General features: G+C 34.2%; 1 protein-coding gene across 1 annotated transcript in view; it reads right to left on the reverse strand.

Annotated features, from left to right (window-relative positions):
- The window catches only part of MMP16 (matrix metallopeptidase 16), a 288,195-nt gene that overhangs the window by 126,379 nt on the left and 146,877 nt on the right, over positions 1-14,939 (reverse strand). Inside the window, exons 3-4 of the mRNA XM_026495791.4 lie at positions 12,176-12,298; positions 488-792 (exon numbers count right to left, since the gene is read on the reverse strand). Of these exons, the coding sequence (XP_026351576.1) occupies positions 488-792; positions 12,176-12,298 (428 nt within the window). The remainder of the gene's footprint in view (positions 1-487; positions 793-12,175; positions 12,299-14,939) is intronic.

Below are 14,939 nucleotides of genomic sequence, written 5' to 3' on the forward strand. Positions count from 1 at the left end.
AGAAAATGGAAATAAAGATGAAAGTGGCAAAATTTTACAACCTAGATAGGTGATAATAGAAAAGAAAAGAACAAGAAAGGTGGCAGAAGCTACACCACAAAATGTCAATCAGGTTAAGTTTCAAGTGGAAACACTGCAATATAGTGTAGCAAAAATAGCAGAATTTCCTTAAGCATGGTCCATGATTTAAAATACTATGAAGTCTTTTAAATGACATTTTATAGAAAACAAAATTCACTTTATTCGCAGAACACAGTGTAAAGTTCTAACCTCTAGGCAACAGACCATATGAAAAACTAGTAATATCTACTGACCCATACAAATTCTTGTTCTAAAATGTTATCAAAAGCCTCATATCATGTTTTTCATTTTAAAAACAAATTTAGAATCAACACCTTAAAAGTTTTTAAATTAGTAAATCACTTAGGCATTTCAAAAATAAAAATAAAAACAGAACTATTTGCAATGAAAAAAGCTATGCACTTACCATCATGATTAGGATTTCCTAGTGTCCACGGCTCATCTGAGTCAAAATGAGTATCTCCCCCAATTCCTGGTCCAGGGAAGTAGGCATGTGCCAAAAACCCTCCCTCTCCATCAAAGGGAGAACTGTCTCCATGAAAACCAGATGCGAAAATGATGGTTATATCCACATCACGTTTGCCATTTTCCAATTCGCTGTAAGGAACTTCTTCAAATGTCAGAGGAGTTACATTCTGCCACACGTCAAAGGCACGGCGAATAGCTTTGCGGGTTTCAGGGTCTCCTACTTTGGGAGTTACGTTCTTTATACTGAAATTTAGAGAAGAGAATAATAAGTATGGTTTTTTAATATACAATCTGACTTATTACAAATTGGCTTTTTACAGATTTTGATCTATTCAGTTGAGTAAAATACTAGAAAAACAGTCTTATATGAAATAGGAAAAATTAATCAATGCCTCATGTCTTTATAGCCAGGTTTCACTGCACTGGGGTCACTTAATTCTCAGCAGTACAGTATTCATCTGGCAAGGCTATAAACAGAAGTTCTCTGCAGAATGGGTTAACGGTAGGGTAACTGGATCAGTCACTTTGCCTTCTGAACAACAGAAAGGCAGGTTTGCCAAATGATCAAACAGGTGAAACAGTCTCGAGCTGAAATTAAAAATTCAATTTCTTTCTTGTTATCATTACTTTTAGGGGCACACCATTCTGTGCATACATGGTACTTCCAAACAATTTCCTTGTAATTATTCTTTATCTAGGAACACCAATTCAGCAGACACAAAGTTATTTCTTAGTTTTTAAAGAAAATATTAATTAATTACAGTTTCTTATGTTCTATCGTTTTCTTATGTTACACTTGATTCTTTCTAATTATAAAAAGCAATGTGAGTAAATGGCTTTTTAATACAAAAATTTAAAATTATATGAATTTAAAGAAGTGACTTAGGCATTGTTTAGTTTACTTTTCTTGAGGCTAATATCAAATGGATACTTCAACTAACAATCTTACATCCATGAATCCATATATTTACACTAAAAAAATCTTAATACACAAAAGAAAGTATAATATTCAGGTGAATATTAATTGCAATGCAGTAATAAAAGAGAACTGGAAGCTAAATAATTTATAATGATGGAGTAATAGTTAAGTTATAGTGTCTCTATTACATGTCATAATACAAATAGGACTCAAAATTATTTTTTGCCATTTAAGGCTATTTAGTAGCATAGAAAAAATTTAAGATATACTTTCCAGTGGAAATAATATGCAAATCATATTTTTAGCCCACTTGTAGCTATGTCTCAATAACAGGTGTCCTACCGAAATAATAATAATAATGGCATTAACTGAGCATTTACTATGAGCCAGGCAAGCATTTCACAGTAGAAAACTTTAGACAAAATTTAGAGTGGCAGAGCTGGTTTTTCAACTGAAATATTCTGACTCAAGAATCCATTGTCTTATGGTCTAAGCTAGGCCACACATGTAAAACAAGGTTTTCACTATTTTCTAATACATTTCTACATTGACTATTTGATGGTAAATATCATTCATTGTATATAAAGAAAACAAAGAAGCAAACTAGGTGGAAATGGAGTGGGGGCAGGGAGTGTTCCAGGAAGGAAAAATGACAAGTGAAAGGGCTTGAAGTTGGAGACATGCTTAGTGAGTTCCAGGAATGGTGAGGTGGCCACAGCTGGATATGAGGCCAGAAAGGTAACAGAAAATCAAAGATTTTGGCCACTGTAAGGAGTTTGGCTTTTGCTGCAAGTGAGAGGGGAAGAACTGGAGCATCATGAGCTAAGTGACATTGGACTTTCACTTTTTAAATAGATGACTGAGCATTATGTGGAAAACAGACTGAAGTGAGGCAAGAGTTGAAGCAGGGAGACCCACTGGGAACTCTTGCAAAACTTTAGCTAAGAGATGACAGTGGGGGGCCAGGGGACTACCAGTAGAGATACAGAGAAGTAGACAGATTTTGGATAAATTCTGAAGATACACCTGCCAAGATGTACTGATGGTTGGACAAAGACTGTGAGAGAAAAGGAGGTACCAAGGAAGACACCATGTTTTCTGAGCTGAGCCAAAGGACAGATAGAGTACAATAATTCAAGCCTGTTCAAGGAGAACATTATACAGTATTTTGTTATTGCTGTTTTACTTGTTTGTTTTAATTTCATGTCCTTTCAGCGTGATGCTCTGAACTCTATTTTGAGAAAAAGTAAATTTCTATATTGAGACATCTGGTGATGCTTCTGTCTGGCTTGTTAGTCTCTCAATTTCCTGTCTGATGGCTGAAGAACATTCAGATTAATGTTGTAACTTTGAATTTTGTCTAAATTAATTTTCCTAGTAGTCTTCTATTTTACTCCCACCCAACAGGAAGACTCTCATTAGTGGGGAAGTATTTTTATGACACATTATTTGAAAGGATGTACTACATAACGGCTACTGCTCTAGGTGCATAAGAGATACAGCTGCACACAAGACTCTGCTCTTATAAAACTTATGTATTTTAGTGATAAGAGATACACACACACAAAACCTAACAACATCAAAAAGATAATTACAGATGGCGACAAGTGAAGGGTGAGGAGGTGAGGTGAGTAGATGATAAATGGGATTTCAATGACAAAAGGAGCCACACATGCTTAGCTTAGCACTAGTTTCTAGCCAGAAGGAACAGTGAGCAGCCCACACATACTTGGTCAGTTCAAAGAATGGGAGTGCTCAGTGAATTGATGTAAAATGAATACTCAGGACAGTGGTTTGGGATTAAAGAGAACTGGCAGGAAGCAAGTTATAGTCTGTGAAAGGAAACCACTGGAGAATTTTAAGCAGAGAAATATCCTGATATTATTCTGGTTTACAAAGATCACTGTTTCTGATGAAAAATGAATAAGGAGACAAGCATGGAAACAATGAAACATTGTGGAAGTCCGAGCAAGAGAAGATAGAGACATATCCCAGAGTGGTAGTCAGGGAGATAGGAAGAATTAAACCATTTCAGTGTATGTTCTGAGGGTATTGTTAATGGGAATTGGTGTTGTATTCAATGTGTAATGAAGAAGTTATTTTGTTTTGGGATAAAAGACAATCTTACAAAAGAAAAAATCATTAGTATGGTATGTATATAAGTACATAATGGTTCTGAGAAAAAATGAAGCAACATAATAAAGAATAATAAATGTGGGGGCGCCTGGGTGGCTCAGTTGGTTAAGTGTCAGACTCTTGATTTCAGCTCAGTTCATGATCTCAGAGTTGTGGGATCAACCCCCATGTCGGGCTATGTGCTCAGCACAGAGTCTGCTTGTCCCTCTCCTTCTGTTCCTCCCCCTGCTTGTGTTCTCGCTCTCTCTCTCTCAAATAAATTAAAAAAAAAAAAAACGTGGGATATCATTTGGACTTGTAAATACATCACTATGTTTTTCAAAGCTATGCCCTGATTAACTTTCAAAATATACTTAACCACAATATTTGTGGTGTCATTAGTAAATACAAGACACATAATGGGCACCTGGGTGGCGCAGTCGGTTAAGCTTCCAACCCTTTTCAGCTCAGGACATGATCCCAGGGTCCTGATCTCAGGTTCGTGAGATCAAGCCCCACCTGGGACTCCTCGCTGAGCACAGAGTCTGCTTAAGACTTTCTCTTCCTCTCTTTCTGCTCCTCCCCACTGTGTTCTTGCTCGCTCTCTCTCAAATAAATAAATAAATCTTTAAAAGACACCTGAGTGTACTTCAAAGTTAGAGTTCTGGATGAAGTACAAAGAAAAACTAATTTAGGAATTTTTATGCCATTAAGATATATGTTGTATTTACTAATAATTGAAATAATAAGGGGAACAGAGATATTACGTGATATAAAGAATAATAGGACTGTTATTCTTAGTTCAAATACATGATGCACCAAGTTATTAATATAAATATTTGCAAAACAAAAAATGCTATAAAATGAACAAAATGAAGGTTATGTTTCAAAAACATAATGCAACTAATTTAATTTTAAAATGTTTTTACTTTTCTGTAAACAGAGTAGAGTGAACATACTTTTCATTCTAATAAGACAATTTATTTCATTTTTTGAAGACTATGTCAGGTTTTTTCATTATGCCATTTCACTGATTCTTTTAAATTTCCATGTTGCTAAATTTTGGAACTTTCACCTAAAAAAATTAATAAATGTTATCGTTAATTCATTAATAACCATGCCTTATACAATCCTACATAATAAAGCTGATCAAGTGGAAAATTTTTGACCTCTATATTCATCAGAACAATTTATAGTGGGAGGGAAATGTATGTGAATTGACTTACAAGATAACTGTGTAAAGTCAGGACTCCCTAGTTTTCACTGCGCTGAATCCATACCAATTCATTTAATAACAATTCTACACACTAATCACGGAGTATTTCCCCTTTAACTTTTTCAGAGAGTAATAAATCTTTTCCAAAGTTAGAGGATGATTTTATCCCTAATATGAAAGTAAGGAAAAAAACTACGTATTTTGGTATTTGTATGGTATGTTAAAAGTTAAAAGAAGCTTGTACTCTGCTTTATAATTCTCAGTAGAAACATATAAATCTCACAATGATAAGTGAGATGTTAAGTTTACTACACTACTTCTAGGATAATTTTTAAAAGCGTAAGAATTTGACATTCAGAGAAACAGTAAATTTTGAGGGAACGAGACCTTTACTTGTGACAAAACTCTACTGAGGGGCGCCTGGGTGGCTCAATTGTTAAGATTAAGTGTTTGCCTTTGGCTCAGGGCCTGATCCCAGGGTCCTGGGATCGAGCCCTGCATCAGGCTCCCTGCTCTGCTGGGAGCCTGCTTCTTCTTCTCCCACTCCCCCTGCTTGTGTTCCCTCTCTCGCTGGCTGTCTCTCTCTCTCTGTCAAATAAATAAATAAAATCTTAAAAAAAAAAAAGCTCTACTGAAATATGTATGTTTTCTTCATTGATGACATTGGAAGAATTATTTTGCTTCATCAGTTCTGTAAAATAGATGAATGTAAAATGTAAAAATATCAAACACTTGTTCATTTGAACAGATGTTATAGGAAATATGAAACAAGGCCATTGTAATAGGTTTTGTCCTTTCAAAGGAAGTAAACTCTAATTAGTTACTCTAGTGACATAGTAAATATTATCCTGTGCCTAATATTACTGTGTAAAGTCAGGATTCTCTAGTTTTAACATCACTGGATCCACAGTAATTTATTTAATAACAACTCTATATATTAATAATGATTATTTGCTCTTTAAATTTCGACAGAGTGATAACTCTTTTTCAAAGTTACAGTTATGTTTTATCTCTAATTTTGAAGGAAGTATAAAAAAACTGAATATTTCAGCATCTAGTTAAGATCCAGAAGTTGTATATATACTTGCGTCAAAATTATTTTGGTATGGCCAAAGATAAATACCCTTTAGTCAATTCAACAGACAAAAATTAGTTGTCCAGAAAAGCATACGAACATTTTAAGAAAATGCTTGACAACTAAATGGAGCTTATTGTAACTGGGAAAGTAGACAATTGCTAAGAGTATAATAGAGTAAAAATAACAAACTACATAGTTATTTTCAGATCCATATCCAGAAAATATTATAATATTTTACAAGAGAGAACTAAATAGACTAATGTATTTTCATTCATATTATGTTTGTATTGTTGATGTGGCTTAACTTTTTTTGTACAAGAAATGGTCATAGATAGAGATTGAATATGGAATCTTTTCCTCCAGAAAAGCTTACATTCAATGTTTTGTGATTTCACAAGATGCTAGTTTTCCAGGTAAGGCAGACTAAAGTACATATTATTTTGGCTTTTATTTGAGTAGTGTCTGTTTCACTGCCTGCCGTGTATCCTCTGGACACACAACCTGAATTCTCTATGAAGTCAATAGGATCATCAAATTCAGTGACCTCACTGGTTTTAGAGAATAAGAAAAGTTTCTGGGGAGGAACTGATTATTCCTCAGCAACAACTAGGTTTCTTTTCTCTGCATATATTATTTTTTTAAAGATTTTTATTTATTTATTTGTCAGAGAGAGTGACAGCACAGAAGCAAGGGGAGAGGCAGGCAGAGGGAGAAGCAGACTCCCAGTTGAGCAAGGAGCCCAATGCACGACTCAATCCCAGGACCCTGGGATCATGACCTGAGCCGAAGGCAGACGTTTAACCGACTGAGCCGCCCAGGCGTCCCAGCTCTGCATATATTATTAAAGTAAAATAATAACGTCTGGTGTGTATCCTCAGGAGTCACACAAACATGCACTTAAAATCAAGGTTAGCTAAAGTAGAATTTATTAGGAAAATCAATACCAATTAATATAACATAACATACTATTATGTTATTATACTATTAATAATTATACTATTAATAATAATAATTATACTATTAATATTATGAATACTTAATATAACTCAATTTAAAAAACAGATGCACCTGGCAATATAAGTACATATTCCATGAGACACTACATAAAATAATATTTTGGAATTTAGATTTTATAAAGAAAAATAGGGGCGCCTGGGTGGCACAGCGATTAAGCGTCTGCCTTCGGCTCAGGGCGTGATCCCGGCGTTACGGGATCGAGCCCCACATCAGGCTCCTCTGCTATGAGCCTGCTTCTTCCTCTCCCACTCCCCCTGCTTGTGTTCCCTCTCTCACTGGCTGTCTCTGTCTCTGTCAAATAAATAAATAAAATCTTTAAAAAAAAAAAGAAAGAAAAATAATTTAGGCTCAGCTTATTTTATACAATATTCAACAAATGGGAAAAAAAGATTTGCTAAAAAATTAGCCTACTCATTACATTACTATTATTGTTTTGAATAAAGCTTAACCAAAGCCTACAAAGAATTCATTAATTTATTCAATAACTATTTAATTTAGGGCATAATACACAGCAGCACTCTACTAGGTTCTAGGGAACATAAAATGGATATGGTCTCTGATGTAATGAAGTTCCTGTAAGGTCCTGAAGTAACATACAATATACTATTTTGTAATTATTCACTTAAACACACCTGTCTCCCACATTCAACTATATTTTGTATGAGAGTGGGGGCCTTGCTTAACTCATCTATCGATTGCCAGTGCTGTCACATAATGCTGTTCAATAACCATTTATTGAATGTATAACATCTAATTACCCAAGAAGCAAAATTTGCCAAAAGAAAAACTGATCATAAAGATTCAATTAAGAGATGAATGCCCACCAGTAACTTATAATTATTACCAGCATGTAAATTATGTTTCAGCCAAAGTTATATATACCCCTAACAGTACTTAAATGATTTTTCTGATACAACCTCAGAAGTTCCCATTTCTAGGCATCAAGCCCTGAGGTCATTAAAGTGGAAGGCATGGGAGCCTAGACATTCCCTCTAAATGGAGTCATTATACAAGGTTCCTTCCAATTCCACATTTTAAAGATAGAAAGAGATTTTAAAATTATATAATCTAACTTTCCAACCACTCCACAAATGGTCTCTAATTTCCTTGACAAGTGAATAAATTGCTTGGTTTATATGCTTCCAACAATGAAGACTTGTAGGATGAATGATTTAATTTTCCAATAGCTCAAAATATTAGGTTGTTCTGAAAGCCTTTAAGTATTTGAGAAAAACTGGAAATTTCTCCCTTAAATATTTTTTCCATCATGTTGAGAATCCTTGGCTCTAATCTTGAGCCCTTTCTCATGCAGACTGTTCGTAAGACCTCTTAGCATTTTGATTTCAATTTTGGAGGTGCACTTTAATTTGCCAAGCAGCAGCTGGAAATGTGGTAGACCAAAGAGAAAAGGATACATCAGGTAAAGCTTGGCCAACAAAGCAAAGAGAAAAATTGGCATCATCACTGCTTGGACACTTTGCTTTCTATCAATCTAATCTGTTCATTTTAGTTCTTTTTGAGCCACACTATAATGCTGGCTCATATGAGTTTGCCATCAAATAAAACCTAGATTTGACTACCCCCACCACTCCAGCTCCTGGGTTCATTCTGTAATGGCACATTTCTGCTATCCTTTTAAGAGTAATTTTTTTTAGCCAAAATGTAATATTTTATATTTGTTTTTCTAAATATAGTAATAAAAGTAGCAGCAAATGCTTATATGGTACTTTTTTACACAGGGCAAGTTCTTAATACCTTACATATACTAACTTTAAAATTTAATATCCTTAGCTCTCACCCTCAACTTTCTATAATTCTATTAGAATACTCTCAAAAATTTCTGTTAATTGTCTCATAAATTAAAACAAGTTAAGATGATAGTTGGCATTTACTAAGCACTATGTTTCAAGCACTGTGCTGAGGTATTTTTGTTTTTTTGGTTTTGGGGGTTTCCCCCCACCATGACCTGACTTAATTATCTCCTACGCTTTATGAGGAAGGTAGTGTTACAATACTCACTTTGTACACAAGGAAAATGAGACTTAGAAGATTAAGTAACTTGATCCTGGTCTTACAGGTAGCAAGTATCAGAGCCAGGATTGAAATCCAGATCTTTCTTACTCTAAAATAGAACTCTTAACCACATGATGTATTTATCATAACCTAGAAGTTTACAGGGATAGACACCTAATTATTTGAGTATTCAAAACTGCTGGGACAATTGTCAGTAAAGGGACACAGCTTCAATGGAATAACCCCCAAAGATGAGATGATAGTAGATGGGACCTTTGGGAGGTGCTTAGGTCATCAGGGCGCTGCCCTCACAAATGGGATTAGTTTACCACAGAGATCCCTAGCCCTTTTGCCACATGAAGATACAACACGAAGTCGGTGACCCAGAAGAGGAGACTCACCCACCCATACTGAAATCTCCACCTCAGATTTCTAGTCTCCAGAACTGTGAGCAGTAAGTTTCTGCTGTTTATAAGCCACTCGATCTATGTATTTCATTATAGCATCCCAATGGGACTAAGGTTTATGCCTAAGATCTATATGAATAAAGTATAAAACTGTGATTAAAGAAAACAAAGACCTAAATAAGTGGTGAGGGTTTCATGTTCATAAATAGTAAGACTCAATATTGTTAAGATATTAATTCTTGCCAAATTGATCTTTAGATTCAATGCAATCAACCATCAAAATCCCAGCAAGCTTTTTTGAAGGTATGGACACACTAATTCTGAACTTTTTATGAAGAGTAAGAGACCCTGAAAACACAATACTGAATAAGAAGAATGAAGTCAGAAGACTGGCACTACCTTATATCAAGACTTCCTATAAAGTACAGAAACCAAGACAGTGTGATACTGGTTTACAAATAAAAAGAAAGGTCAAAGAAACAGAATAAAGAGTCCAGAAATTGACCCACACATGTAAGTCAAAAGTCAACCATGGTCTTACCATATGATCAGCAATTATACTCCTAGGTATTTATCCAAATGGATTGAAAATTTTTGCCACACAAAACATACCCATGAATGTTTATACCACCCTTATTCATAACTGCCCCAAACTGGAAGCAAACAGTAAATCTTCAACAGGTAAATGGATAAACAAACAGAAGCACATTCATACAATGGAATATAACTCAGTAATAAAAAGAAATCAGCAATCAAGTCATGAAAAAACACGAAAGAACCTTAAATGCACATTGCTAAGTGCTTAAGGCAGCCAGAAATGCTATGTATGGTCTGGTTTGAAATACATGACAATCTAGAAAAAGCAAAATTATAAAGAAATTAAAACAGTCAGTAGTTTCCAGGGGTTATGGGGGGGGGAGTGATAAACAGGTACAACACAGTATTTTTAGGGCAAAGTATTCTGTATGATACTGTAATGCTGCATTACATTACACATTTGTCAAAACCCCAAAAACTACAACACAAAGAGTGAACCCTATTGTAATTATGGACTTTAGTTAGAACTAATATAGCAATGGTGGCTCAGCAATTGCAAAGAACAGATCGCACTAATGCAAGAACTTAATAGGAGAAACTATGATTGTATTATCTGCTCAACTTTTCTGTAAACCTAAAATTGTATTACCTAAACCTAAAACATAAAATGCATTATTTTTTTTTAAAAAGCTGGCCATATTCTTTTATTATTTACAAAAATTATCTAGAGTTTATTCCATGTTTTCCATATGGAAAGTAATATGAACTTACTAATGATAGTTTTATTTCTTTACAAGTCCTTATATCTTTTATTTCCTTACAACTATAAGTAGCTGTGCAATGCTGTTGAACAGACTCAGAGATAGCAGGTATTTTGTTGTTGTTCCTTAAGGCATTCTTCCAACACTTCACATTTACTGCATGAGCTTGGCTTAAGACTGCTTCCTCTCTGATTTCCCTTATCTGCAGAAGTAACTGAAATAAGTTGCATAAAAATTCTAGGAGCATGCTATCTGAGAGGATTAGCATAAGAATATAGAATAACACTGAAAACTGTTCTCAAAATAACTAAAATAAGTTCAAATGGCACAAACTAGATATATTGGTAGAAAATCTATAAATTGAGTTTTAAATTTTATCCTTAAGCATACGTGAAGGGTTATTTATACAAAGAATGAGAATTATAAATGTCTTTCTTTTATTCATGTATTTCTGACATCCTACCCTTCCCCTGAGGTGCCCTGCCTCTTCCCTTGCCCTTTGGTCTAACACATGCTTTCTCTTCCTGTGGGTCTTAGCTGAAAGGCCATTTCTTCAGGAAGCCCTTCCCTAATTCTCTAGAGTGGGTTGGATGGCCCCGTTTTATGTATCTCTTGCATCCTGTTCCTCCCATTTCAGAACAGGCATCACATTTATACAAGTGTTCAACTATGCACATGACTGTAAATTCCAAGAGGACAAGAGAGTCCCCATGTTTTATTTATTTCTATATCCCCAGTGCCTAAAACTGTTTTTGTTCAAACTGAGACTCAATGAACAGTTGTTCAATGAATTAATGAATAGATAAGAACATCTCCGTTAGCAACAATTGTCCTTCTAGGTTGGAAGACACTGGCATCCCTTCGGCCTCCTTCACTGAAGACAAAATAAGACACAATGATCCATCTGCATTGTTGCCAAAAAGAAAGTAAAATGAACTGATACTAAAAGTTAATTAATAGATTCAAAACCATTTTGTTTAGATGAAAATTATTTATAAACTTTATAATTTGATTACTTTTAGATTATGAATCACTTATTAAAGAATGTAATGGGGCACCTGGGTGGCTCAGTTGGTTAAGTGTCTGCCTTTGGCTCAGGTCATGACCCTGGGGTCCTGGGATGGACTCCTGTGTCTGGCTCTCTGCCCACTGGGGAGCCTGCTTCTCCCTCTACCCCTGTCCCCTGTGGGTGCACGCTCTCTCTCTCTCTCTCTCTCTCTCACACTGTCTCTCATGCTCTCTCTCTTTCGAATAAATAAATCTTAAAAAGAACATGATGTGTTACAATACTCATCTCAGAGTCCCTCAGGATTTGGTATTCTTTCAAGAAGCTTGAAGATATAGTTTACAAATGAGACCAGGTATTTAAGAAATATTTACAAGGCCTCCAAATGGGCAATTTATTCTCTTCTCAATGGCAGTTCTCTGTTCCTATGTTAACATTATACATTCTATAACTACATGTTACCATGTAGTCGATGTGCTTAAGATGTCAAACAAAATGTCAAAATAAATAGTGGTGAAAAAATGGAGAAAACAGTAATTCATCATTAGTTCTTATACCTGTAAGTGATGTGTTTGTGCTGCCACTTCTGTCCTGTTAGTGCATATCGCTTTCGACGAACATTAAATTTGGAGCTACCTCTTGTCTGGTCAGGTACACCACATCGAGGCTTCTTCATCCAGCTGCAAAAAGCAGTATTTTCCAGTTATTTACCAACAACCCTAATCATGAATTTCAAAACGAAATCAACTGAGAAGTTAATCTATGACAGTGATAATGAAAATGGGAAAACATAAAGAAGAAAGTTGTCAATTTTCTTGCAATTTGAATCTAAGTAGAAAGCATATTTTGTCGCTGAATGATCAAGAATCACTAGTTCTGAACTCAGCTCTTTTAGATATTTTTTCTTTCTCTAACTCATTTTGAGCTTACTGTAGACTGAGGTCCTCTTAAGCTTCTAACCAGAATCTGTTTTTAGCAAGATCTGTGACCTCGGGCAAGTCATTAATTCTGAGTCTCATTCATAAAATGAGACTTTAAAAAAATAAATTTTTACTAAGGTCTCTTCTAGGTTTAACATTCAACAATTTTTAAAAATCTGTTACATGACCTTAAATTTCAGGATTTGAGAGGGTATATTCTACCCTCTCTTCTAGCTTACACAGAAGTAAATTATTTAAATAACATTTGCCTTTCTCCATTTTTTTCTTCTTTTCACTTTGATCACTACTCCAATTTACAAGTAAGAGCCATTTGTTTTAAATCAGTAATTAATAACCAAATTCAATGCTTAAATTTTTTTTTCTGAATATGAGGTTTAGCATCACACCAATAAGGTTTAACATAATTATAATAGGAAGGGACATGCTGTTTTTTGATTTATTAACTTTCAATACTTATACAAATACAGTCATGGAACTTCTTTGCTACAGTGTCTCATTGGTCAAATGTCCTGTTTTCTATGTAGTCTTGCTTCTTATCTAAGAAGAAAGATTTTCATGATTTTGAGTAGTTTTTTCAGTGACTCATAAAATGGCTTTACCATTCATTAGCACATATAATTAAACAATTACAAAGTTAATGCAAAATCTTCATGGTGCTACATGCTTCAGAAAGTAGAAATGAGAAAAGAATCAATTTTTGCTGTAGTTCATCAAATACTTTATAATTTCTATACTCTTTAAATGGAAAATAATTGACTATAGAGATGACCACCTAAATATGTCCATTTTGTGAAAATGAAAGAGTTCACATGTTACATGGATAAATCAGCTAATTAGCTCTTATAAACAATAATAACTTCATGGCACAATGAAATCATGACTTTTGCTTTTTAAGAAAGATGACACTTTTACCATAAGTATTGAAAAAAGTTTCTCCTTTTTTATTCTGCCCCTAGACAGACAATGTAGACATTGTGGTTATCAGGCTTAACAAATTCCATTCTAGTTTATAATGCATTGTGGAATTACTTCAGAAAATCGCTTTCCTGTTATTACAGTCTCCCAACTCCTCGGAGGCTATCTGGTCCTATGGAATTGAACTCTGTAGGGTTGAGAATGGAGATCTATTTTTAACCAATACTCCCAGGGCATTCCTAAATCACTTCATTTGAGAGATATTTCACTAGACTGTAAACACTCAAGGGCAGGGGATCTATATACTCCTACTACCTTGTACAACCCGTGTAATATAAGAAATAGTCAATGAATAAGTGGATAGGGACACTTAGTATTTTTTAAGTGAAAATCATTAATTTTTATTACATATTATAAGATATACAGATAGATTTAACTAGCAAATATTAAGCATTAGGGGGGTTATTATGATTTAAGTTGCTTTTACATATGGGTATTGCATTAATTATATTCTCAGCAAAAATTTTAATATTCCTAAGGCAGGTTTTTATGCTTATTTATCTCAGTAAAAGCACCAAGAGAATAAATAATATATAATTATTAAATATGAATAAATTTACTAAATTTGGGAAGTGGTTACACTTACATTTTGCTAAGAAAAATATTTGTTAGTATTCTGGAAAGAGAAATATTTTGAAATGGATAGTGGTATGAAATTTGATAAAATGGAATTACCTATTATCAGGATAAAATGTATTGCCAATGAGGACCTATTGTCTGAAATTACTTTAATAATCAATAAAATTAAAAGAGGAAGGTAGCAATTGAAAATAAAATTAAATTTATTAATATAAATTTCCATTTTAAGTCATGCATATGTTGGATCTAGTAAAAATTTTCTCAGTGAAGCATTGAATCTTCCAAAGGATAAGGTTTTTATGGATGAGTATTAGATTCTTGTGCTGAAAGATATCTCTGCTGAATTCTTTATGTATTTCTTAGGCTTTGCCCATTAAATATATTTTTTTTCTTATGTTCCAACTTCTTCATTTATTTACTCATTCCATCCTTATTCAATCATCCTGTAATATTTTTCAGCTTTTATAATATGCTAAGATATATAAAGAAAAAAAGTGTGACTAAATAGATAAACAAGGCAAGGAGCCCTTGTTGAGTTCACAGTCTATAGTCAAGACATGCATGATTAAAAAAAAAAAAATTACTATATAATGGCTTAAGTGCTGTATACCTCTGTCAAGATACCCTGTCATTATTTCTAATTTTACATGTAATAAAAAAATTATGATTTTCCTATCCATATTTGTACCAATTCCTCCGACGCTTTATTTCAGCCAAAAGTCTTAACATCCCTCTAATGCTAAAGCTAGATACCCAAGTTATATTCTCCACTGCTCTCTCCTCATATCTAATCAATCAGGATGCAGTCTCTTTTGCCTCCAAAATT

This window comes from Ursus arctos, unplaced genomic scaffold (assembly GCF_023065955.2).
Source record: "Ursus arctos isolate Adak ecotype North America unplaced genomic scaffold, UrsArc2.0 scaffold_6, whole genome shotgun sequence".
In the NCBI taxonomy this organism is placed as follows: domain Eukaryota; kingdom Metazoa; phylum Chordata; class Mammalia; order Carnivora; family Ursidae; genus Ursus; species Ursus arctos.